The sequence below is a fragment of the Nannospalax galili genome, unplaced genomic scaffold, assembly GCF_000622305.1.
Source record: "Nannospalax galili isolate Female #2095 unplaced genomic scaffold, S.galili_v1.0 scaffold1398, whole genome shotgun sequence".
Classification (NCBI taxonomy): domain Eukaryota; kingdom Metazoa; phylum Chordata; class Mammalia; order Rodentia; family Spalacidae; genus Nannospalax; species Nannospalax galili.
The window spans coordinates 646,065-671,860 of NW_008342016.1; the positions used below are offsets into that span (position 1 = coordinate 646,065).

General features: G+C 40.9%; 1 protein-coding gene and 1 pseudogene across 2 annotated transcripts in view; both read right to left on the reverse strand.

Annotated features, from left to right (window-relative positions):
* Bbs5 (Bardet-Biedl syndrome 5) overlaps positions 1-25,796 on the reverse strand; it is a 38,377-nt gene that overhangs the window by 3,725 nt on the left and 8,856 nt on the right. Inside the window, exons 2-9 of one of the 2 annotated variants that reach the window (XM_008837808.3) lie at positions 23,170-23,252; positions 13,424-13,489; positions 11,261-11,310; positions 11,005-11,132; positions 10,083-10,218; positions 7,983-8,078; positions 4,301-4,363; positions 2,462-2,596 (exon numbers count right to left, since the gene is read on the reverse strand). In XM_008837808.3, the coding sequence (XP_008836030.1) occupies positions 2,462-2,596; positions 4,301-4,363; positions 7,983-8,078; positions 10,083-10,218; positions 11,005-11,132; positions 11,261-11,310; positions 13,424-13,489; positions 23,170-23,252 (757 nt within the window). The remainder of the gene's footprint in view (positions 1-2,461; positions 2,597-4,300; positions 4,364-7,982; positions 8,079-10,082; positions 10,219-11,004; positions 11,133-11,260; positions 11,311-13,423; positions 13,490-23,169; positions 23,253-25,796) is intronic. The other variant, XM_008837809.3, reaches the window with a different exon arrangement.
* LOC108491069 lies at positions 18,214-18,534 on the reverse strand (annotated as a pseudogene).

Genomic DNA, 25,796 nt, shown 5'->3' on the forward strand with positions numbered 1-25,796 from the left:
TCTTTATATATATACTTTTAAAAAATATTTATAAATAACCACTTAGAGATAGTCTTAAAAGAAAAACTCTCACCTCAATTACTTTCCTTTCTGAAAATGGACAGTCAGAGAAGGTCAGCCTGGAGACTTTATATGGCATTTGAGAAGAGAGAGAGTGAGTGATTGTGGCTAGCCACTGGTATGAACTGGGGTCAAAGGAGGGGAGAGGAGAAATGAAAGCCAGAGAGAATAGGTAGTGGAACAGACACTATCAGGTGTCTCCAACTGTCTCCCGTTTTATGTACACATAAATGTGAGAGAGCTTATCTCCATTTATAATGAGAAAACTGAAGCTTAAAGTACACAGGATCACAAACAGGGAATCTGGGAATAAAAGTCAGGTTCTCCCAAGACCATGCTTGTTGTTCAACATTCTTCAAGCAGCAGAAAAAATTGCAGCCTGAGTGGAAAGAGGATAGGCACAGGGAAAAGATGGGTATAATTAAAATAGCCTGCAAAATAAGATAATGGAGAAAATGAAAGAAACTCCAAGACTTGAGCACAGTAACTTTGAAAATGCTAGAAATAGGTAATAAATAGGTAAGTCTAATCATGTGGTTATAAAACTAAAAAAAAATAGGTAAGTCATTAGGATGTTACAGTTGAGAAAGAAATGATGAAGGTACTTTTGGGTATGCCATGTTTGAGGCCTAATATATCTTACCTATTTAGATAACTGAATTAGGATAAATTCTGAAATAAGAAATTAAAAAAAAAGTTGGGGGGGGGGGCGTCGGTTAGAGAGATGGCTCCGTGATTAAAAATACTTGTGCTCTTTGAGCGGATCAGACTTTGGTTCCTAGAACCCACATCAGGTGGCTCACAACCTCTAATTCCATCTGATGCCCTCTTCTGGCCTCCATGGGCACCAGAAAGCACATGCACATACTTGCACACATGAACAGAAATAATAAATAATGAAATCATAACTTTTAAAACATAAATTCAATTTTGGGCCAATGAGAGGCTCAGTGGGTAAAAGTGCTTGCTGCCAAACCTGAAGTTGAGTTTGATCCCCAGATCCTCTGATCTCTGTGGGAGAACCAGCTGCCACAAGTTGTCCTTTGATTTCCACACGACTCCCCAATAATGTTAAAAAAAATTAAAAATTAAAAAAATTGAATTTCTATTATTTAAGATGCTCATCTATGTGACAATATTCAAGAGTATTTGTAACTAAAATAAGCTGAAAGAGTATGTCAAGATCAGAAGGACAGACATGCAAGGTATCTACAAAAGTTAAAGAAGCCAGAGGACCAGATGATATTATAAGGAATATCCAGAGAAGGAAAAGTAAAAGCAAGAATGCCTCACTGAAGTCAGAGGACATGAATTTGTACCCCACTGCTCAGCCTGCTTCCTGGTCCTCTTTGGTCACATGCAGAACTCTAAGAGCACAAGAAGACAGACAGAAAAGATAGTAGTTGTGATATGGTTCATTAACTGAGTACCAGCAAGAATACTGACAGGAGTGGATGGCTAGGATACTGGTAAGAGAGTGTACAGTGGGCCCCAGCAAAGGAGCAGAGAGCAAGGGAACATGTGACAGAGTAATCACCAATGGGACAGAAACAGGGAGGACAGCAAGGGCAATAGAACAGATGGTGAAGGGAACTTCTAATAGCATGGGTAGTGATAGAGCAGCCATTGGGGGCACCACAGGGAGTGCCTGGGGCAAAGGTAGACAAGGAGGATACCAGTAACAGATCACATGATGAGAGCTTCAGCTTCCAAAAGGAAGCAGAGTTGCATGAAGGGGCTGGTGCACAATCAAAACAGATGAGGAAGGCAAAGACCAGTGGGCCTGACACTCAAAATATTTCAAAACTAGCTGGGCATAGGGTATGTGTCTGAGGTTTCAGCATTATAGATGCTGAAGCAAAGGCAGGCAGGAGCTTGAGGATCTGTCTGGGCAATACAAGACCACATCAAAACCAAGTACACAGTCAAACAACCAAATAAACAGAAATCCTTAAAATATTTCAAAACGTGTACAGTATGTCAGCGGCACTGATCAACAAACATAGAGCATCAATGGAGCAGATTCTAGGGTTTCTCTATTGTGAGCAGTGGGGAATAGAATGATATCCATGAGGCTGTAAGTTTGCCAAAGTTAACAGGGGCTGTTGCAGACTAAAACTAAAGCTGATAGAGTGACAGACCCAAGTTTTGTGCATCAGAGGAGCCTTTCACACGGAGACTTAACTGAATAGGCTGCTTCATCTAGAAGATCAGGAATGAAGCAACCAATCAGAAGACAGGTAATAGTCACCAATTAGAGATGGTACAGTCTGAGGCCATGCTTACTTGAACAAAGTGTGTATATACATATAAAGTTTATATACACTGAGTTTATATCTGAATTTCATTGGTAGCATAAAAGTAATTCAGCAAACTATATTTCATATATTGAACAAATTACCTTTTCTTCCATTTCATAATTCACTCCAAATATAGGACTGGCAGAATAGACTTTGTGAAGTGAATTTATCTCCTTAACTGATTCTTGTAGTTTTTCCACAGGATCTATTTTAAAGCCAAGAACGTATCCTCCACTCTACAGGGGAAAAAAACCCAAAAAACAAAAATGAGCCCAAGAAATGTATTTATAGGATATGATGAACTGTAGCTCTAAGAGCATGTTTTATGTTGAGTACATACTTTTGAGCTCAATTCTGGTTCTTCAGCTAATTTCTATGGTTTTGCTAAAAGCACCTAAGTATCATTTTTTTAAGCACGAGTATCATGTGGTTGTATTAAGCAGGATAAGGTATATATGACACTTGGTACAATTCCTGGGACGTAGTGGGTACTTAGTAAATAGGCCATGGGAAAGAGTTAGGCAGGCATTCATTTTTAAATTTGTAAGTCCAGGAGAGATGCTCAGCAGTTAAGAGATCTTCCTGCTCTTCTAGAGAATTGGAGTCCAGTTCCCAACACCCATGTTGGGTGACCCACAAATGCCTATAACTCCAGCTCCAGGAGAAATAATATTCTCTTCTGGCCTCTGAGGACTCTATACTCACATGTACATATCCATACATGCACATATACATGTACCCATGATTAAAAATAATAAAAATAAATCTTTAAAAAAATTGAGAGGTGACTTTATAACTAATTTTTTCCTATGTCTAAGTAAGAACAGTTTATGGATTACCCTGTAAAGGAACAGGGTACTAGGAAGTAACTGGAATACTGCCTGTTATAACAAACTTTATTTTTATTTTTTGGTCTTTTTGAGACAGGGTCTCCCTGTAGCCCCAGCTGTCCTGGAACTCACTATGTAGACCAGGTAGGCCTTGAACTCACAGAGATCCGCCTGCCTCTGCCTCCCACGTGCTGGGACTACAGGCGTGAACCACCACACCTGGCATTACTCATTTTAAAATTTATTTTAGCTGGGCGTAGTGGCATATGCCTGCTATCCTAGCACTCAGGAGGTAGAGGCAGAAGAATCTATACAGCAAGTTCAAGGTCAGTCAGTCAGAACTATATAGTGACACCTGTTCCAAAAACCAAAATAATAAAGTATTTCAAATGTTTCAATAGTATTTCTGCAAAACACAACAGCACAATGGGTGTGCAGGTATATAGCAGTTTATATGTAGAAACTGTATAATCTGTGTCTAAGAATATAAAATCTGTGTGTGTGTGTGTGTGTGTCTTTCTCTATATATTGGTATTTCTTAAAGAAAGTGTTGTCAGTCAGTCAAACCTGGAATGAAAATCTAGTCCCACCCCTCCTAGTTGTGAGATCACATGCAGGGGTCCTAACTTTTCCAGGTCTCAGTTTCCTGTACTGTAAGATGAGGAAAAAATAGTGACAGTTTCATACAGTTGTCAGATTGAGATAATATATGAAATGTGCTTATGTAGCACAGTGATTGATTCTGTCACTCAAAGTGGTGATCGTAATGAAAATAATGACTGTGTCTAACAAACAAATGGCAGAGTGGGATGTGGTGGCTCACACCTATAATCCAAGCACTTGTGAGACTGAGGCAGGAAAAGGCTGAGTTTGGGGCCAGCCTGGATTATACTGTACAGTGAAACCCAGTCTCAAAACAAATACACACAGGCAGGATTCTTCCTCTGGATATACTCACACTAACTAACTGTAAGACTTCAAGCACTTCACATATCTTCATGTTCTAGCTGATATTCTTGTATGTAAAGCAGTTATTATATAAATAAAACTAAAACCTTGTCACAGTTTAAAAAATTTATCAAACTTTAATAAAAACATAAACTATCGTACCTGTTGAGAGCTTTCTATGACAAGAGCCAAACCAAATTTGGAATCTCTAATCTTTATTGAACGCTATAAAAAATAGAAAAGATGCACATTTTTATTATCTGATAGTAGTAATTTTTAATAAAGTTTTAATTATTTTTATTGAATTGTATTTTTGGTTTTTGAAACAAACTGTAGCTCAGGCTAGCTTGGAACTGACCATGTAGCCCAAGCTGGACTTGAACTCACAGCAATCCTTCCTCCTGCTTCAGCCTCTTGAGCACTGGGAGCCACCATGCCTGGCAATAAGTTTTTTAACTTTTTTGTTTGTTTTTTTGAGACAGGGGTTCCCTGTAGCCCTAGCAGGCCTGGAACGTGCTATACAGACAAGGCTAGCCTCTATCTCACAGAGATCCACCTGCCTCTCCCTCTGGAGTGCTGGGATTAAATCATGTCTGGCCCATTTTTATGTATAAAACAGACAGAACTACTTTTCATAGTCTAAAAATCAGAATCCCTCTTTTACTCCCCCTTTCCCCCAGAGACCAAGTAAATGAATAGATTCATACTGAAAACAGGTGGTAAACAGATAAGGTGATACAAAAGATATTTTTGAAATATGCAAAAACTCATCTGATTCAAATATTCCCAACTTTCCAGGAGTTGACAGTTCTGAATATTTTATACAAAAGTTCAAAAATCTTACAGTTATGGGGAGCCAATATCTTTTGTGGCTTTAGTTTACAGTCATAGTACCCTTTTGTTTTTCACATCATAGGTGACCAAGTTCTAAAAGAACCCCAATTTTCATTCATTCATTCATTCATTCATTCATTCATTCATTCATTCATTCATTCATTCATTGTGCTAGGGGAACAAACCTAGAGTGCGGTATATGCTGGTATGTGCTTTACCATTAAGTTATACCAGACTTTATTTAAAACAAAAAGTTAATGAGCAATAATCACTGGGCATCAAAGAAGGCTGGGCCAATCAAATGTAATTAACACTTGCTGCTAAACGTACTCTGGGGGATTAAGACTTATCAGCAGGAGAGTGGCAATAGTTCCAGCAGCCTCTGAAGAGGAAGAAGGGACAGAGCACAATAGCAGATTGGGCCAGTAAAGGAACACAGAACATGTACTAGTGAGGAAGGCGAGAACCATGGAGGACCTAATGTTATATCTCATGGGCACTGGAAGTTGAGAGACAGATTGAGAAAAAGAGAATGGCTTTAGTGACAATTTATTGGGGGGGTCCTTTTTAGAGAGGGGGGTCTCCCTGTAGCCCCAGCTGGCCTGGAACTCACTATGTAGACCAGGTTGGCCTCAAACTCACAGAGGTCCGCCTGCCTCTGCCTCCCAAATGCTGGGACTAAAGGTGTGCACTACCACGCCCAGCATTTTAGTGCCACTTTTTATGAAAATCTGGACTTTCATCTAACAACTTTATGACCCACCAGGAATTACCAGAATCACAGAACACTGGAATCATGGTTTCATCAATAGGAACTCTAAACTAGGTGACTCAAGTTGGTAAAACAGAAGTGGCATGAAGGACACACACACACACACATACACACCACACACATGGAGTAGTCAGGGCAGTGACTGAGGCACAGAGCTCAAGTTAGAGCATGACTACTACAGTGACAAGCTGTGATGGGATCACGTTGCAAGCTGTTTGGGTCAGGCTGAATTCACTCCAGAAGTTGTATCTGACAATTCTATTCTTAAATAACAAAAATGTTCTATTTGAAGAGCAGAAACCACAAGGTTGTTTACTACTGAGTAATTTTCAGGATAACAGATAAGCTATCATAATAAAAATGCAATACATTTGGACACTGTGGCACAAGACTGCAATCCCAGTACTTGAGACTATGAGGCAGGAGGACTGCTGTGAGTTTGAGGCTAGCCTAAGCTACACAGTTCTACATTAGCCTGGGCTAGAATGAGACCGAACCTCAAAGAGAGATCCCTAACCCAACCCAACAAAATGAAACTAAACAAAATCCAGCAATGACTAATATAAACACCCCAATTTATCAAATACCATGTAGACTCTGTCACATTTTCCCAGCCTTGCTAACAAATTATTTCTACCCAGAGATGCAGAGCTGTGCAAGGCCCTGGGCAGAGGTTAGTGGCAGAGCTTGTGCAGGACCCTGGGTTTGAGCCCCTGCACCACAGACAAAATGAAACAAATTATCATATTTCTTTAGATGGCAAGAAACCATTTTCTTCTTATCAAACTCGATGGTTATGTGTTTAATGTACTGCTTTCTTCCACCAGACTGAAAGCTCCTCAATGGCAGGAGCTGTGTGCTGCTTCGTGACTTCTAAGTCATGTCTAGCACGGAGCAGAGGAGGTCTCCGTACTGGGCACATCGGTAAATGACCAAATATTCTCAGCTTTGGGGTAATTTAAAAAAAATATATTTTTAAAATTTTTTACCCGAGTATGAGTGTGCATCTGTGAGTATACTGTGTGCATGCAAGTGCCCATGGAGGCCGGAAGAGGGTGTTAGAGCCCCTGGAGCTCGAGTTACAGGAGACTGTGAATCCCCTTAAGTGGGGTGCTGGGAACCAAACTCAGGACCTCTGGAAGAGCAGCAAACACTCTTAATCGCTGAGCCATTTCTCCAGTCCCTTGGGGAGTTGCTCTTGTATGTTTTTCCTTTCAGTGAAGATTGAACCCAAGGCTTTGTACATGTTAGAGAGGCACTCTGCAAGTAAGCTACACCCCCAGTCCTTCAGGTATTTTCTTTATTTTTAATTTTGAGATAGGGTCTCCCTTTTGTAGTCCTGGCTGGCCTAGAACTCACTATATAGATCAGACTGGCCTGGAACTCACAGAGATCTGCCCACCTCTGCCTCCTGACTGCTAGGATTAAAGGTGTACTAAGTGCATTAAAACATTTTTTTAAGATATTTAATTTCTTTTATTAATTTTAATTTTTTGGGTGTTTTTGATACAAGGTCTGGCTAGGTAGCCCAAGGTGGGTTTGAACTCATGGTGATCCTCCTGCCTCAGCCTCCTGAGTCCTGGAATTAAAGGCATGTACAACCCCAGACCTGGCGAGGTATTTTTAAGTAACTCACAAATCAAAAAGTTTAGCAGAAGATAGGCTTGGGAATTTTTTTGTAAATTATCCAAATAGACCAAGAATTCTTTCTTAAAAAAAAAAAATGTGATCTTGGGGCTAGAGAAATGGCTTAGTGGTTAAGAATACCATCTTCTCTTCCAGGGGAACTAGGTTCAGTTCCAAGCACCCACGTGGTGGCTAACAACCAGCAGTAACTCCAGTTCTAGGGGATCTGATGCCCCCTCTTCTGGTCTCTGTAGGCATTGCATGCATAGGTGCCTTTACATGCATGTAGGCAAAACACTCATACACATAAAAAATATATAATTTAAAAAGGATGTCTGGGGACACTGACTTGACACACTGGGCCTTAATACAGATGACAGAGTATATGGGTTCCAGTTGGGGGGGGGCTGTGGGAGTGTCCCCATGAGTATGGGGGCATAAAGATAAGATTAAGATTCTTTGAGATATTTTGTATAAAATACACAAAAAAAAACAGAAAAAATTTTAAAACAGTCAAAACTCATCTAACATCAAACATCCTATTAACTATTATTTACTAACTGTATTATTTATTCTACATTTAAACAGGGTAACTAAAATGCACATACTTACAATTTGCAGATATGGAATACTGACATTAAAGCTGTCATTCATGTTTGCATGCCAAACAATTCTCACATTGGTAATAAAAAAAGTTCCTAAATTTCCCTGAAAAAGAGAGTGGGAGGTAAATCAATAATTATTTGTTTGTATATCCAGTTTTTATTTTGTAAAACCCAGGATAATTCTGATTATCACAGAGTAATACCAGAACTGAGTATTACTGAGTACCAATGACTGTACTGATCACTGGATGGCAGCATAATTAGATGACTGAGAGCCTGGACCCTGGATCAGTAGGCAGTAAAACATTTGCACAGTTGAGGTATTAAAACAGTACAGCTGTGTGATCAAGTAAAGCTTTTATTTTTTAAATATTATGCGCATGTGAGAGTGGAGGTCAGAGGACAACACTCTGGAGTCAGTTCTCTCTGGCCACCTTGTGGTATCTAGAAATCAGACTCAGGCTGTCAGGCATGTATGCAAGTACCTCTCCCCACTGAGCCATCTTGCCAGCCTGTAAAGCTCTTTTTGCTGTATTTTGTCAAATGCAAAATGGGGGTTTGATTAAATAGTCCATGGCTTTTTTTTAAAGGCCTTAGTACCTGGTGTATAGCATTTTATAAGTATTAGATCTTTCTATAATTATTACTCAGAACTTGAGATAAGCCCAAAGGAGTTCTGTCAACTGAGAAAAAAAAAAATCCCCCATCAGCCCATCAGAGAGATGTGATGACTCCAGCACTGATGCTAGATCACAACTGCAGCCAGCTGTGGTGATGCACCCATGGAATCTCAGGAAGGCTAAGGCAGGAATACCATGAGTTTAAGGCCAACCTGGGCTGCATAGTGATGTCCTGTCTCAAAAAACAACAAAACAACTCCCAAACCAAAGCTGTTCTCCAGCTATATGACCTCTCAACATCTATTCAAAATTATTCCAGTATGATAGCTGAATAGCTTCAAAAACTGCTTAAGGTTCTATAACCTAGAGTATAGGTTAGAGAGTGGGTACAGCTCAGTGAGTAGAGAGCTTGCCTAGCATGTACAAAACTCTGTGGGGTTCAATCCCCAACGCTGCAAAAATTAGGAGTGGTGATGCTGGGAGTGGTGGTGCATGTCTTTAATCCCAGCACTCAGGAGGCAGAGGCAGGCAGATCTATATCAGATCAAGCAGGTCTGGTCTACATAGTAAGTTCTAGGCCAGCTGGGGCTACAGGGAGACCCTGTCTAAAAAAAAAAGAAAAAAAAATTTCATCTAGAAATTGATGTTATTTATCCTAATTATAATTGCTGACATGTTCCAATTGGTCATAATTTCAAAAGCAAATGAGAAGTCAGGCGGATCTCTGTGAGTTTGAGGCCAATGTGGTCTACATAGTGAGGCCAGCTGGGACTATAGGGAAACCCTGTCTCAAAAAGACCAAAAAAAAAAAAAAAAAAAAAAAAAAAAAAGGTACACACTTATAATTCCAATACTCAGTATGCTGAAGAAAGAAGATTTTGAGTTTGAATTCTAGGACAGCCTGGGTTACACAGGAAGACCCTGTGTCAAAACCAACCACACATACACAGAATAAAAGGTTTCTATGGAGTTGGGTGCATGTTCGTAATTCCCACACTTGGGAGGGAGAATTAAGAAGACTTCCACAAATTCTAGGCCAGGATGATCTACACAGTGAGTTGCAGGCCAGCCAAAGATACATAGCAAGACCCTACTGCAGAAAGTAAAAATTTAAAAATGGAGGGGGGAGGTACTTTCGATGACTGTCCCCACCATGGTTCTCCTCTACCAGTGTGAGTTATCAAGCAGAGGGTAGTGAAGTACAATGGGAAAGTAGAGCCCTGGGATGAACTCTTTAGGGACTATGTTTCTCGTCTATGAGCAAGAACAGACAGAACTATCTGAGTTCAAGGCCCGCTGTAGTTCTCAGTTCTATACAGTTGTGAAAAGAGCAGAAAACCATAAAAATCATATTATTTCCAACCAAGAACTATAATGCTAATTTATCCAGAGCTATAATGCTAATTTTAAGAATTATACAAATCCAATGATAAATGGAAAAATGGCTGCCAAAACAATCTGAAAAGAATTACTTCTTTGCACAGTACCTGGTCACTGGATAAATTCCACACTCCATTGATCTTGTCATACACATGTTCTTGTGGTAATAATCTTATTTGCTTGTTTTGAATTACTGCACTTCTCAATTTAAAATCACGGTACATTTTTGAAGTTTCATATGCTCTATGAAAAAGAACAAAAGACCAATCCAAACAGAAAATGTGTGTTCTTACCTTATGTTTGCTTATCTATCAAAATACATAGCTATTAACATTTATGCACATTACTCAATTATTATGATAAATTAAAGCTCTTTCAGCTGGTTGTGGCAAAGAACAAAATACAAGGAAAAACTGTTTGGGAAAACATCTGAATGTTTCTGTCTATTATAAAAATCCTTTAAATTTAGTACTTGAATTACTTTTTCACTTTACCTTCCTTGATAGCCTAATTCAATAGAATTTTCCAAAGGAAATTTTTATGAATCTTCAGTAGTCTTACTTTTTCTTTTTCTAGACAGGGTTGCAATTGGTAGCTCAGATTGGTCTAGACCTCCCAATCTTCCTGCTTTGTTCTCCAGAGTGGTGGGATTGTAAATGTGCACCACCACACCTGGCACTGTGCATGCTTTATAAATTCTTTCAAAGTTCTTACTAATACAATGTGTTATTCTAAATTGCTTCAGGATATTTGCAATAAATCTTTTTTATTTGGTCTTTTTGAGACAGGGTCTCCCTGTAGCCCCAGCTAGCCTGGCATTCACTATGTAGACCAGGCTGACCTTGAACTCACAGAGATCTGCCTGCCTCTGCCTCCCAAATGCTGGGACTAAAGGCATGCACCACCACACCCAGTGCACAGTTTTGTAATAATTCTTAGCAGAAGATACTGTCATACTTCCAAATCTCATTTGCTAGACATTTATATTATAGAATTAACTTGTATTCAATAATCTGCAAGGTACTATACCTGTGTACTGCAATCACAGAAGTAAAAAGTCTAGGGCTTCCGGGAACCAAATTTGTAAATATAAATTCGAAACGAGTAGTGTTACATTTTGTTAATATATAAAGAGCTTCAGTTTGGCCTCTTAATTTCTGTAAGGACAAATGTATTTAAAAGTTCAGAGTTAAAGAGCAGCTTCTCATTTAAAGTGAAAACATTAACTTTAAATACCTAATGTTTCTTCACTATATATCTATCTTAATAGGATTTTCAGACTTACGGAGTTAGCAGTTCTGGTTGTAATATTCAATATGCAGTTGTAACCAATAGCTAAAAAAAAAAAAAAGACAATTTGAGAAGCATGATATAGCAAATTAAGAAAAATACTATTGTAAAACTTTAAAAAGCAGAAATGCAACTTAAAAAATGTATGAAATATTCCAGGCCAGCTTGGGCTACAGGGAAACCCTGTCTCAAAGAGACCAAGACCACCCCCATTCCAAAATGTATGAAATCATTACAAACTGAGGCTGGGAATGTAGCTCAGTTGGTAAATTGCTTACTTAGCATAAATGAAGCCCTGGGTTTGATCCCCAGCACTGCATAAATGGTGTGCAGTTGTGCACACTTGTAATCCCAGGACTCAGGAGGTGGAGACAGGGAGATTAGAAGTTCAAGGTAATTTTCAGCTATATAGCAAATTAGAGGTTGGCCTAGAACACATGAGACTGTTACCAAAAAAAAAAAAAAAAGAAAAGAAAGAAAAAAAAATTACAAGTTTTAGTTAAGTAATTATAAGAACTAAAGGGACAATTATACTTCTTTGAATAAGCAAAAACATTCATAACATAGGAAAAAGAAAATGTACTATTAGGTAAAAAAAAAATTTCTGGAGGCTAGAGCGATGGCTCAATGGTTAAAAGCACTCATGGCTCTTCTAGAAGCCCCGGGTTCAGTTCCCAGCACCCACACAGCAGCTAACAACCATTTGTAACTCTAATTCCAGGCAACCTGATACCCTCTTCTGAACTCTGAAGGCATGGCGCACATGTGGTATACTTGCATACATGCAGGCAAAACACTCATACACATAAAATTAAATTAATAAAAATGTGGCTGGCCATGGTGGCATACACCTTGAATCCAGCACTCAGGAGGCACAGGCAGGCACATCTCTGTGAGATCATGGTCAGCCTGGTCTACAAAGAGAGTTCCAGGCAGCTGGGGATACAGGGAGACCTTGTCTCAAAAAACAAACAAATCGGGCTAATTAGCAAAAAACACTTTAAAAATAAGTGACAGACACTAAGAAGATATTCCTTAGATAATGGGAGAAAAGAAGTGAAAAAAGCTAGATGTGGCAGTACATGTTTGTAATCCTAGCACTTGGGAGGCACAGGCAGGAACACAGCCACAAGTCTGAGGACAGCCTGGGCTACAGTGTTAAGACTCTGCCTAAAAACAAACAACCCAAAAAGTGAAACAAATTTAAAACAGTAAAAGACTACTTTTATTGCAGCTTAAAGCCCCTTCTTTAGATTTTCTTGAAACTAGTTATAGCATGTTTTAAAGGCAAGCAAAAACAAGCCAAGGGCTGAGCTGGTAAAGGTGTATGTACAAGCCTGGCAATCTGAACTTGATCCCCAGAATTCATGTAAAGGTGGAAGGAAAGAACTGATTTGGAGTCTGGCCAGCTCTACACACATGCCATGGCATGCATCTCTCCTCCCCTACCACATCAAGCATACACTCAATAATAAACAATTCTTTAAAAGGCAAAAACCATTCTGTGTAAAACACTAATCCCACACATACCCATGACACAAAATGGACAGACTGAAAAAAAGATTTCTTTTGTATTATGATAGAAATTTCATATTTGAATAGTTCATGGTATAGCCTAAAGAAAATTGTTTTTATCTTCTCACAGCACTAGAGATTGGATCCAAGGCCTTGAGCATGTTATGTAAGTGATCTATCACTGAGCTTTTTCTTCCCCAATCCCCTGCCTTTTTTTTGTATCAAAAACATCTCATTCAGGCCAGGTGTGGTGGCATACACTTTTAGAACCAGCACTGGGGAGGCAGAGGCAGACAGATCTCTGTGAGTTCGAGGTTAGTCTGGTCTATATAGAGAGTTCTAGGCCAGCTGAGGAGACCCTGTCTCAAACAAACAAACAAACAAACAACAAAAAAACCCAATTATCTCTTAGCTGGGCGGTCGTGGTGGTGCATGCCTGTAGTCCCAGCACTTGGGAGGCAGAGGCAGGCAGATCTCTGTGAGTTCTAGGCCAGCCTGATCTACTACATAGTGAGTTCCAGGCCAGGCTACAGGGAGACCCTGCTTCAAAAACACCAAAAAAAAAACAAAAAAAAAAAACCAAAAACAAAAACAAAAACCCCCGATTTTTTTCCTTAGCATTTTATCTAAGAAAGATACTTACAAAGATTGACTCTGGGTAATGCCAAAGAGTGCCATATGATTCTTAAATTTGTTATTAAGAGTCTACCTAAAAGCAAAGAAAGAAAGACCTGATTAGCTTAAGTAAGGACCCATTTTCACAGTACATAATGTGCTGGGAACAGAACTACTACTTCAGTATCTGTAGCCATGTATAGGTTCAATTCCCAGTACAACATAAACCGGCATGGTAGTGCATGCCTGTGATCCAAGTGCTCAGGGCTTGGGGCAGGAGGATCAGAAACTCAAGGTCATCCTTGGCTGCATAGCAAGTCTGAAGCCAGCCTGGATTACTTGAGAAAGAAAGAATGTGTATGGGCTGGGCAAGGTGACAACTGCTTGTTAGCCTGGGAGGTTAAGGCAGGAGGGTGACTGTGAGCTCCAGGACAGGGCTACATAGCAAGATAAGACCCATTCAAAAAGAAACCAAAACAAAAAGAACATGGAATTCTCATATATACACTAATCTTTGTGTGATGGTTAAATATAACTATCAGCTTGGCAGGATTAGGAAACATGTAGGGCATTACTGTGTGTCTGTGGAAGCATTTCCAGAGAGGATTAACTACGATGGCAAGACATGTCCTGAATGTAAACAATACCATCTTATGGGCTGGTGTTTAAGGCTGAATAAAAATGGAAAAAGGGAAAATGGAGCTGAGCACCAGCACTCATCTCTGATTCCTCAGGATGCACGGTGAACCAGCTGCCTCAAGCTCCTGATGCCATGACTTCCCTACCATGGTGGGCTCTCAGAACTGTGAGCCAAAATCAACCCTTCCTTAAGCTGCTTTTGTCAGATACTTTATCACAGAAATGAGAACTAATACCTACTGTCATATGAATGCTGTCTTAGCAGTTCTCATCTGTGGGGGGTGTGTTTGCAAGAATGTGCAGAAGGTGCCCAAGGAGGGCCTCAGGTGGCCTCCTCTATCACTCTCCACCTTATTCCTTTGAGGCAGGGTCTCTCCCTGAACCGGGAGCTCCTGCTTTTCTAGCTAGGCTAGCAGCAGCAAGCCCTAGTGATTCTCCCGTCTCTGCTTACCTCATTGCAGGTGTACAGGTGTGTAAAGGACCATTTTGGTTCTCCTGCTTGCACAAGAAAGTGTTCTTAACTGCTGAGCCATCTCTCTGGCTCAGTAGTTCTAATTTAAGTGAACCATGTACTTTTATACCCAATTTTGCTGTTAGTGGAATAAATTTCCTCAAGGCTTTATACTTTCCAGTCTTTGCATTAGCCTGATAGTCTTACATGGAAACACAGAAATATACTACTTTTCTCAGATGGACACTATAGCAAACACCTGTAATTCCAGCGCTCAGAGGTGGAAACAGGAAGATCAGGAGTGTAAATGAGGTACTTTATTCTCAGGTACTGTGGTGGTTTGAATGAAAATGTCCCCCATAGGCTCCAAGTATTTGATCATTTTGTCCCCAGATGATGGCGCTGTTTTGGGAGGTTTTAGAAGGTGTGGCTATGTTGCAGGAAGCAGGTTACTGGGGGTAGGCTTAGAGAGTTCTTAAGCCTTGCCAGATCTCCAGTTGCTCTCTTGCTTCCTGTGCCTGTGTGATGATGTGAGAGCTTAGCTTCTGCTGCTCCTGCTCCAGCCACCTCCAGCCACCACGCCTTCCTGCCATGATGGACTGTAATTCCCCTGGAACCGTAAGCTCAAATAAACTTTTCCTGCTATGAATTTCTTGGGTCAGTGTTTCTATCACAGCAATAGAAAAGTGACTAAAACAGTAATTGGTACCAGAGAGTGGGCTGTTGAAGAACCTGACCATGTGGGGTTTTGGAGGAATGTGGAAGACTTTGGAAGTATGGGCTAGAAAAGCAGTTGACTGCTGTAAGTGAAGCTTAACAGGCCAGTCTAGTAAATGCCTGGAAGAAAGTAGTGCTAAGAACAATGTAGTTTCAGAGGGAAATAAGGACTTAAGCAGCACTTGGGATATTTTGGCAAAGAGTCTGGCTGGAGTCTGCCCTAAACCAAAAAGCTTGCCTGAGGCTAAATTGAAAAGTAATGGACTAATTTCTTTAGCAGAAGTAATTTCAAGACAGCCTAATGTAGAAATGGTGGCATAGCTATTAATGGTGAATATTATGCAGATCTACAGTGAAAGAGAGCAAATGGGGCAGAAAGAAATACAGTTTGGATTGAAAAAGAGCAGTAGGAGGATAAATGTTGGAGCCCTGGCATGTGATGGAGAGGATCCCATTGATAAGGAGATTAAAGTGATTAAGGAGGGGCCTAGAAATTCAAACTTAAACAATGAAGAGGGTGCCTCCAGGGCAAGACTACACCCAGTTAAGCCTCCAACTTATGAAAGGAAAATGGTGCAGGCTCATGGAAGGGAAAAGCTTCTAAAATGGATAAAGCAGGCTGGAGTCCATCCCAAACTTGTAGTTGAACTTGGCAGTGTTGCTCACCTGGTGCTCGCTTTAGAGGCATGAAAGATGGAACAGTGAAGGGGTCATCAATTCTTCCTCCGAGGTTTCAGAGAGCCTCGGAGACCAGGCAGTGTGAAGCAGGAGTGCCCCTGCCTAGAGAAGGCCCTGATAGGCCATTGCATGAAGCTGTGAAGGTGAAGCCTGGTTGGCAATGGAGACCCCAAGAAGTTCGTGATGCCAGAGCTGTGAGGCATTTGCCAAGAAGACCTGCACACAGGGAGTGGTACCAGGACAAGAGAGAGATGTGTGTTGCATGCAGCAAAGCTAGAGAGGCTGAGCCATCTAAGCCCTTTGGAAGTAAAGTCCCAGAAGTTGGATGTGGAGCTACTGGATTTGGTGTTTGCCCTGCTGGTTTTCAGTCTTGTTTTTGTCTGGTATTTCCTCACTTTGCCTCCATTCCTCCCTTTTGGAATGGTAACGTGTATTCGGTTCCACTGTATGTTGGGAGTATGTAATTTGTCTTTTGATTTTATAGAAGCTTACACAGTTAAGATATTTACCTGAGTCCACTTTGGACTGTGGACTTTTGAATAGTATTGAGACTGAGAATGACTATGGGGACTTTTAAAGTTGAACTAAATGCATTTTGCATTTTATATGGTCATGAGCCTACGGGGGCCAGGGGGTGGAATGTGGGGGTTTGAATGAAAATGTCCCCCATAAGCTCCAAGTGTTTGGACATTTTGTTCCCAGATGACAGTGCTGTTTTGGGAGGTCTTAGAAGGTGTGGCTATCCTGCAGGAAGCAGGTCACTGGGGGTGGGCTTAGAGAGTTCTTAAGCCTTGCCAGATCTCCAGTTACTCTCTTGCTTCCTGTGCCTGCATGGTGATGTGAGAGCTTAGCTTCTGCTGCTCCTGCTCCAGCCACCTCCAGCCACCATGCCTGCCATGACAGACTGTAATTCCCCTGGAACCATAAGCTCAAACTCTTCCTTCTATAAATTTCTTGGGTCAGTGGTTCTGTCACAGCAACAGAAAAGTGACTATACAGGTACCTAAATAGCAAGTTTGAGGCCTGCAAGGACTATATGAGACCCTATCTCTAAGAAAAAAAAGTTAGATATACTTCTTTTCTCAAACTGTGACCTGTAGAAATGTAAACCCATATAGATGATCCATGGGGGAGGGAGGGAATAAATCTGAACCATTTATCTCAGAGTTGACAATATAATTATATTAGGATAGCCTTGGGATATCTTGAAATAATAAAACTTTTAACACTGTTAAATACAGTATTTCTACAAATTATGACCACAGAGTTCTTTTGATCTATAGGCAGATCTTTCCTCCTTGAAAATGCTTAGCAAGGGGCTGAAGAACAGTTCAGTGGTTAAGAGCACCAGCTGCTTTTGCAGAGGACCTGGGTTCGGTTCCCAGTACCCATATGGCAGCTAATAATCATCTGTAACTCCAGTTCCAGGGGATCCAATGCCCTCTTCTAGCCTCTGTGGGCATTACACAACATGGTAAACTTACATACATGTAGGCAAAACACACATACACATTAAAAAAAAAATGCTTAGCATGTCTAAAATAAGACAAAGCCCTTCAGTGTGTCTTACTTTCTTCTCAGCACTCCCCAGTAGGAATGACTTTTACAATATGGACAGAATCATGACCAATGACTTTTACTCGGCCTTGTACCAAAAAGCTTTTTAAAATACAAACAAGCTCACTGAGCCATGTGCTGTTGTAACCTGGGCACCTGATCTTGATCTCTCAGGACCCCACTTTGCTGTCTACCCAAGACTGTGACAGAATGTGGGTGTGTTTGAGTTATCATAGCAAAGCACATAGCAGCTGTTCATATTTGTATCCTTGAAAACAGGGAGAATAATTGAGTTTATTTGAGGTTGTGTATCTGAGATATTTTAGGCCTTGGGATCAAAGGGTAAGATTCTCTGATAAGGTAAGGGTAGATCCAAGCTGGTAGTTCCCCACTTGATGCTAGAGAAACTGTTTTGAATGAAAGTATGGACTAAGTCGGGCAAGCTAGTGCATGCCTTTAGTTCCAGCACTTGATAGTAAGAGGCAGGTGGATCTCTGTAAGTTCAAGGGCAATCTGGTCTACATAGTGAGTTCCAGTCCAGCTGGGGCTCCAGGAGACCCTGTCTCAAAAAGACCTAAATAAATGAAAGAAAGAAAGAAAGAAAGAAAGAAAGAAAGAAAGAAAGAAAGAAAAAGAAAGAAAGAAAGAAAGAAAGAAAGAAAGAAAGAAAGAAAGGAAGGAAGGAAGGTAGGTAGGTATGGATGAGGCCTGGCTCTGGAGCACAGTTCTGTGAGACCTGAAGGAACAAACTCCCTTGGCTACTAAAACTTTTTTTTTTTTTTTTTAAATATCCAAAATGTGTTTATTGGGATGTTTTCTCACTCATCTTGATTCAGGGTACTTTTAGTGCTGCTTCCTCCTGAAGGAACATCCTTCTGTAATTCATACTTTTGCACCTGTAGGTTGACAGAGGACAGTGGAGCAGCCAACACATAAGATTACCGTTTGTGTATGGCTGAAGACCATGGTGATTTTATAGCATCCTGGTCATTTCACATCCATGAAGCAGGAATTGGGGCTCTGCCCCAGGTGCTGCTTCTTGTGTTTCCTCTTTCCTTTTCTGGAGAGGGATGAAGGAGATCCTTTTCAAGAGGCATGTTCTTGTAGGGACGTTGTCATTGCTGGAAAGCTTGGCTATTAAAACTTAATGCTAACAGTCAAGCTGATTCAAATACAACTGTAATGTGGCGTAAAAACGCCACATTTCTCTTTCTCTTAACCCTTGTGATTAAGCCTATATTAAACTATCTTTATTAATATCTCCTCACTGGCCACATACTGGAAATAGAAAAAGATTCTGCAGCCTAGATGGCTATCAACAGATAAATAATGAAAATGTGATACATATACAATGGAGTATCAGCTGTAAAAAAAAATGAAATCATGAAATCTACAGGAAAATGAATATATTTGGAAACTATAATATTAAACAAGGTGACCCAAACTCAGAGGCAAAATCTGCCATGTTCTCCCTCATATGTGAATGTACATGTGTACATGTGCTAAAAGGCATAAATGTGGGTAAAGTCTCCTTGACTAGGAAAGGGTAATACTAGGTGATGAGGAAGGATGGATGGTAGGCGAAAGAACACAAGAGATGAAAGAGGAAAAGAACCTGGGGGAGGATACCACAGGTAAACAGGAATGGCAGGAGAGTGGGGGCAATGGGAGAACCACAAAAACACTTTGTTCAAAAAATATCATAATGGTATCTACATTTAAAAATTTAGTAGTAATAGAAGCCGAAGAGATGGCTTGGTAGTTACAAGCACTGCTCTCCCAAGGACCTGGGTTCAGTTCCCAGCACTCATGTCAGGTGGTTTACAACTGTCTGTAACTCCAGTTCCAAGGGGCTTCAGCACCCTGTTCTGCCCTCCCTGGGCACCTGCACACATGCAGCACACAGACACACAGACACAGACACACACAGACATACACAATACAAATAGCAATAAATGGATATTAAAAAATAATAAAAGGTTTTGGTCTTTTATAATGCTTTGATGCATTCTTAAAGAAACTAATCTAAAAATAGCATGTGGCTCGTACCTATACCTTAAGACCATTATTATTTTCTATTTTAGAAAAGAAAAAGAAAAATAAGAAAGAAAGGGGCCTGGAAAGATGGCTCAGTGGTTAAGAGCACTGGCTACTCTTGCAGAGGACTCAGGTTCAGTTCCCAGCACCCACACAGTGGCTCACAACCACCTGTATCTCCAGGTCCAGGAGATCCAATGCCCTCTTCTGGCCTCTGTTGGCACCTGCACTCATGTAGTGCACATAAAATCACACATTTAAATAAAAGCAGGCACATACACATACATTCAAATAAAAAAAATTAAAAAGAGGCCCTGAAAAAAAAAAAAAAAACCCCCACACACCAGGTGTTGTGGTACATGCTTTTAATCCCAGCACTCAGGATGCAGAGACAGGCAGATCTCTGTGACACTGAGGCCAGCCTGGTCTACATAGTGAGTTCCAGGTGGGCTGGGGCTATGGAAGACCCTGTAAAAAAAAAATCCCCCCAAATAAAAAGGCATTCTCTCAAGGGAAATTATGGAAGCTAGAGCCTCACACTTGCTAAGCAAGCACTCTACTGCTGAGCTATATCCCCAGCCCTCCTTCCCTCCTTTCCTCTCTTAACATGCTTTTACATGAAAAATAAAAATTATCGCTGGGCGTGGTAGTACACTCCTTTAGTACCATCACTCGGGAGGCAGAGGCAGGTGGGTCTCTGTGCATTCAAGGCCAGCCTGGTCTACACAGTGAGTTCAGGCCAGCTGGGGCTACAGGGAGACCCTGTCTCAAAAGAAAATTATTATATTGAGTTACATACAACCATCTTGCCAGGACAGTTTCACCTTATGACATAGGCTGGACTCAAACTCATAAGCTCTACTGATCCTCCTGTCTCAGCCTTCCAAGTAGCTGGGACTTCTGAGCTTGACATAATATTTTAATGCTTTACAAACTCATTTTTATGATTAAAATGTATAGGTTCACTGGTTTATTTCCTAATATTACTTCAGTTAGGTAATTTATTTTGTTAGTGTATCCCAGAAAAAAAAATGGAGTGGGAAGAATTTGCCTTGAAAAACTTCCAGCCAACTCTGTTTGCCTTTGATCTGTGCTTTGTGCATCAGCTATGAGTCTCCTGGATTCTTTGCTGTCTCTTTTCTCCTGAAGGACCCCTTCCTGCAACTCTGTTGCTCCAGGCCTCAACTCTTCTCTGTCCCTGTTTCTTCTAATTGTACAACTATCGAACTATCCTTGCCCATTTCACTCTTACACAGCTTTGGTATACAAAGCTAATCTGACAATTTCATGGCAGTGCTTAGAATTAAAGTAAATTAAATGTACTAATCTTCTAGGTTGCAGTTTTAAAATAGGGGCTCCTGAAAAAGGCAATGTCTTAAGCTAGTCACTTTCAAACTGCTAGGAAGGAGGGCTGTGGAAGGTTGGAAGGCAGGACTCCCCTGTTCCTTCTACCTGCTTATAAACCAGAAGCTCTGCACTGCAAAACTTCATTTAAACAAAGCTTTCTGAGTTCCCAAGTAGGAGTACAGGCACTATGATGTGGATTATTTCTGACCAGAGAGGCTGGTTTTTTTTTTTTTTTTTTTGGGGGTCTCCTGCAACTCTGGATTAAAAAAAGCTTTCTGAGTTCCCAAGTAGGAGTACGGGCACTGTGATGGGGATTTTTTCTGCCCAGAGGGGCTGTTTTTTTTTTTTTTTTTGAGGGGATCTCCTGCAACTCTGGATGGCTTCAAACTTCTGATCATCCTACCTCTACCTCCTGAGTGCTTGGAGTACAGGCATGTGCCACTGCACGCTGAGTTTATGTAGTACGGGGTTCAAACCCTGGGCTTTGTACAAGCCAGACAGGCACTCCATCAACTGAGTCATGTGTCTCACAGAGGTTTTTCCTTCTTTATTCTAGTTTGATTTCAGTTGCTGTGATAAAACACTCTGAACCAAAAGCAACTTGAGGAGGAAAAACTTGTTTGGCTTATACTTCTAGGTTGCAATCCATCACTGAGGGAGGTCAGGGCTGGAACTGAAGGCAGGAACCTGAAGCAGAAGCCATGGAGGAATGCTGCTTGCTTACTCTCTCACAGGCTCCTGCTTAGCTAGTTTTATATAGTCCGGGACCACTTACCTAGGGATAGTACTACTCATAATGGGCTGTGCCCTCCTGCATCAATTAATAATCAAGGCAATCCCTAAGGGACATGCCCACAGGCCAATCTGATCTAGGAAATTCCTCAGAAGACTCTTAGCTGTGTAAAGCTGACAATTAAAACTAACCAGAATACCCTTTATATACCAAAGTTCTGATAAGGATTTCTGTACTCAACAAATACTTGATGAATTAAAATATGTTCCATTAACCACAATCTCTATTTTGGAGGATGGCCTTTTTACCAATCTGTATATGAACCACCAAATTTTCTCTTGATTTCCTCAAGGTGATTCACATTTCAGCAAGATATAGCCACCATGACAGTGAACCAGACTTTTTGTTTGTTACCAGGTGTTCAGAATTGACCCTCATCAAGGTCTGAATGACCCCAGGATCATTTCAGAAATGTGATACAAGCATTCCATTAAGGACAGACACTAGCCACTGACAGAGTCTGCTTGGGGCTGGTGGTAATGACAGGTTCTACACAGAGAAAAAGGGCTTAGTAGGACCTGCTGCTCATGTACAAATCCAGAGCTGCCCAGAAGAAAATTTCAGTGAGCAAGCCGCCACCCAAAAGGCTGCAGTGAGCATGTTCTGCCATAGGTTCTTGTTCCTTCTCCATGACACACTGATTCCCTTTATCTGAAGAAAGTGGGTTCCTCATCCCTGCTTCCTCCTCTTTCTAAAAAGAGGCTTGTGCCCCCACTTCTTAAGCATCCTTCTCTTCTAAAGAAAACTTTTAGGATACACCAAACTGCCACTTATCTACTTATTTTTTTCTCTGAAGAACAATAATGATGCTTTTAAGGGCCCGTGGATAGCTCACTGACTACTGGCTCCACAAACAGCTGCTGTAAGTTCTAGTATCAGGCAAATGTGGCTTGGGAGAGACTCAAGACGTTCCATTACTTGACTGACATATAGACATTATAACAGAGCACTAAATTTTCTGTCTCCACATGCCCACCTTTAGGAGTCAATCTGAGGTGACTGTGCAATACTTCTGGATTTCTTAAAGTGAAGCATGGCTCCAGAAACCACAGGTATAACTAGTTAATGTTCATTACCCAGTATTCCTTCAGTGAGAGATAAATCCAAGGGTAGGAACTAGTCCATAACTCTTATAAATAGGGATCCTGGAGTTTTAACAGCTACACTGGAAAATTTGATGTCAGGATCAGGACTTACAGATGGGCTCAAGTTGAGGGAGAACCTGTGTTCCCCCATATAGTTTTAATACCTATCCCTGCCAGGCCCATGCCTTTAGTCCCAGCACTCAGGAGGCAGAGGCAGGCAGATCTCTGTGAGTTCAAGGCCAGCCTGGTCTACATAGTGAGTTTCAGGCCAGCTGGAGCTACGGGGAGACCGTCTTAAAAAGACTGAAAAAAAAAAACCCTATTCCTTCTTTTATTTAAGTTCAAGAAAACCCTGCAGATTGAACTCTTCTCATAATTACATTTACATATGATGCTGTTTCATATTCTCCAGGTAATAATAATGAATATTACTAAATTAAACAAAAAATATAAAATAGAAATATACTCACCTCTATCCCCATTATTTCCTTTGGTGTCTTCAATTGAATCTAAACAATCAATAAGGACTTCTCCAGGTCTTGTTTTCATCTGTCTAAAATAAATATGAAAGTATTAGGGCTTGCCGGGTGTGGTGGTGCACCCCTTTAATCCCAGCACTACGGAGGCAGAGGCAGGCGGATCTCTGTGAGTGCAAGGCCAGTCTGATCTACATAGTGAGTTCCAGGTTAGCTGGGGCTACAGGGAGACCCTGTCTCAAAAAGACCAAAAAATAAAATAAAGTATTAGGGCTATAACTACAACTATACAACTATAACTGCTTACAATCTATTTAGGGAAGACAGACGTACATATACAGAACAGTCAACAGTACAAAGCATACAGTACCAAGTGCTCATGCACTTGAAAATAAGATCTTTAGCCTCACCTCCCTCTGCTTCCTACACGGCCTGCCAGCATCTTTCCTGGACCCAGGGGCTCTTGGCCCGGGGGCCACCACTGCTTCCTGATCCCTTGCATTCAGACCAACCCATGTCCTTCTCTAGGTCCCCAGGAGCCCTCTGGGCCTGGTCCTGCCCTCACCTCCCTCTGCTTCCCTGGGCTGCAAGGCCCACCAGCCTCTTTCCTGGACCCTGGGGCTGACCTCTCAGCCCAGGGCCACCACTGCTTCCTGATCCCTTGCATCCAGATGGACCCAATTCCTTCTCAAGGTCCCCAGGAGCCCTCTGGGCCTACTCCCATCCTCACCTTCCTCTGCTTCCCTGGGCTGCACAACCTGCCAGCCTCTTTCCTGGACTCCGGGACTGACCTTCTGGCTTCTTAATCCTTTGCATCCAGACCAACCCAGTTCATCAAGGCAGTCCCCAGGAGCCCTTGGGGCCTCTTTCCACCCCCATTCTCCCTTTGCATCTCTGAGTGTCATGGCCACCAGCTGCCAAAGACCAGCATCTTTCCTGGGCCAGGCTCTCAGGCCAGTACAACCCCCAAATTCCTGAGGCCAAAATCTTTCCTGGAGGGATCCAGACCTTAGGAGAAAACCTGAGAACATCTGATCCTCATCTGACTTGGGCCTCTGTGGGAACTCCTGAAGACAAAAGCAACCTGGCCACTCCAATATAAAAATCAAAAGAGAGAACTGGAAGCTTAGATGAACCAGCTTTTCATGCCCAAAAAGTAAACCACAAAGGCACATGAAGTTTACAAAAAGAAGCAGACCTAAACGTGAAGGCTTGAGTCTCACATAGAATCAGAAACTACGAAAGAAATTCACATGTCAAAATCACAGAGAAAAAATAATAACATGAAAAACCAAAATAACTTATCCCCACCAAATACCAATAGTCCTCTAGAGGAGTACAATGAGAACCCCCTAGGGATGATGCTGGACATGGAGCTCAAAAGAACAATGATTAACATGACAAAAGAATTCAGTGAATTTAAAGAACACACAAAGAAATCAAAGAACTGAAGGAAGATAGGGATAAACTTCTGAATGAATTCAGAAAAGAGCTAGAAATATTGAAGACTACTCAGGCTGAAATGAAGAAGGAAGTGAAACACTCAGTAAGCCAATTAGAAATGACAGGAGAAAGCCTCACCAATAGAATGAATGAAATGGAAAAGAGAGTATCAAGACTGGAAGAAAAAGTGGACAAACTAGACCTCACTCAAGCAAAGATTATGAAAAATTTAAGAAAGCCAAGAAAGGAAGATGCAGGAATTCTGTGACACCATAAAAAGACCAAACTTACGAATCATAGGCATACAGGAAGGAGAAGAATCCCAAGATAATGGCAAGGACCAGATCTTCAACAGAATCATAGAAGAAAATTTCCCAAAATTAAAGAAAGATATGCCCATACAAATACAAGAAGCATATAGAACACCAAACAGACAGGACCAGAAAAGAAACTCTCCACGGTACATCATAGTAAAAACACTAAGCGTACAGAACAAAGAGACAATACTGAAAGCTGCAAAAGAGAAAATAGTCATATATGAAAGAAAACCCATTAGGATAACAGCTAACTTTTCAGTGCAAACTATGAAAGTCAGAAGAGCCTGGACCAAAGTATTCCCAGGTTTAAATGACCACAGATGCCAACCCAGATTACCCAGCCAAGATGTCTATTATAGTTGAAGGGGAAAGAAAAATCTTCTATGACATAACTTCCATGATATAAATAGGCTGAAGGAAATCATGTCCACAAAAGCAGGCCTTCAGAGAGTTCTGGAAGCAATACAAAGAGGTGAAGAAAGGAATGATTATACCCAAGGGGTTGTGGAAAGAAATCCAATGAAGGTATAACTGTGGAAAGGTACAGCCATATCAAGAATGTAAACAGAAATAAAAATGACAGGATTCAATACACATCTTTCATTCATAACTTTAAATATTAATGGACTGAACGCCCAGTCAAAAGACACAGACTATGTGAATGGGTTAAGAAACAAAAGTCATCTTTTTGTTGTCTGCAAGAAACTCATATCACTTTCAAGGACAGGCACTACTTTAAGGTGAAAGGATGGAAGAAAAAAAAATACTAAGCGAATGGTACTAAGAAAAAAGCAGGCATTGCAATTCTAATATCTGATAAAATAGACTTTAAACTATAACTAATTAGAAGAGATAAAGAGG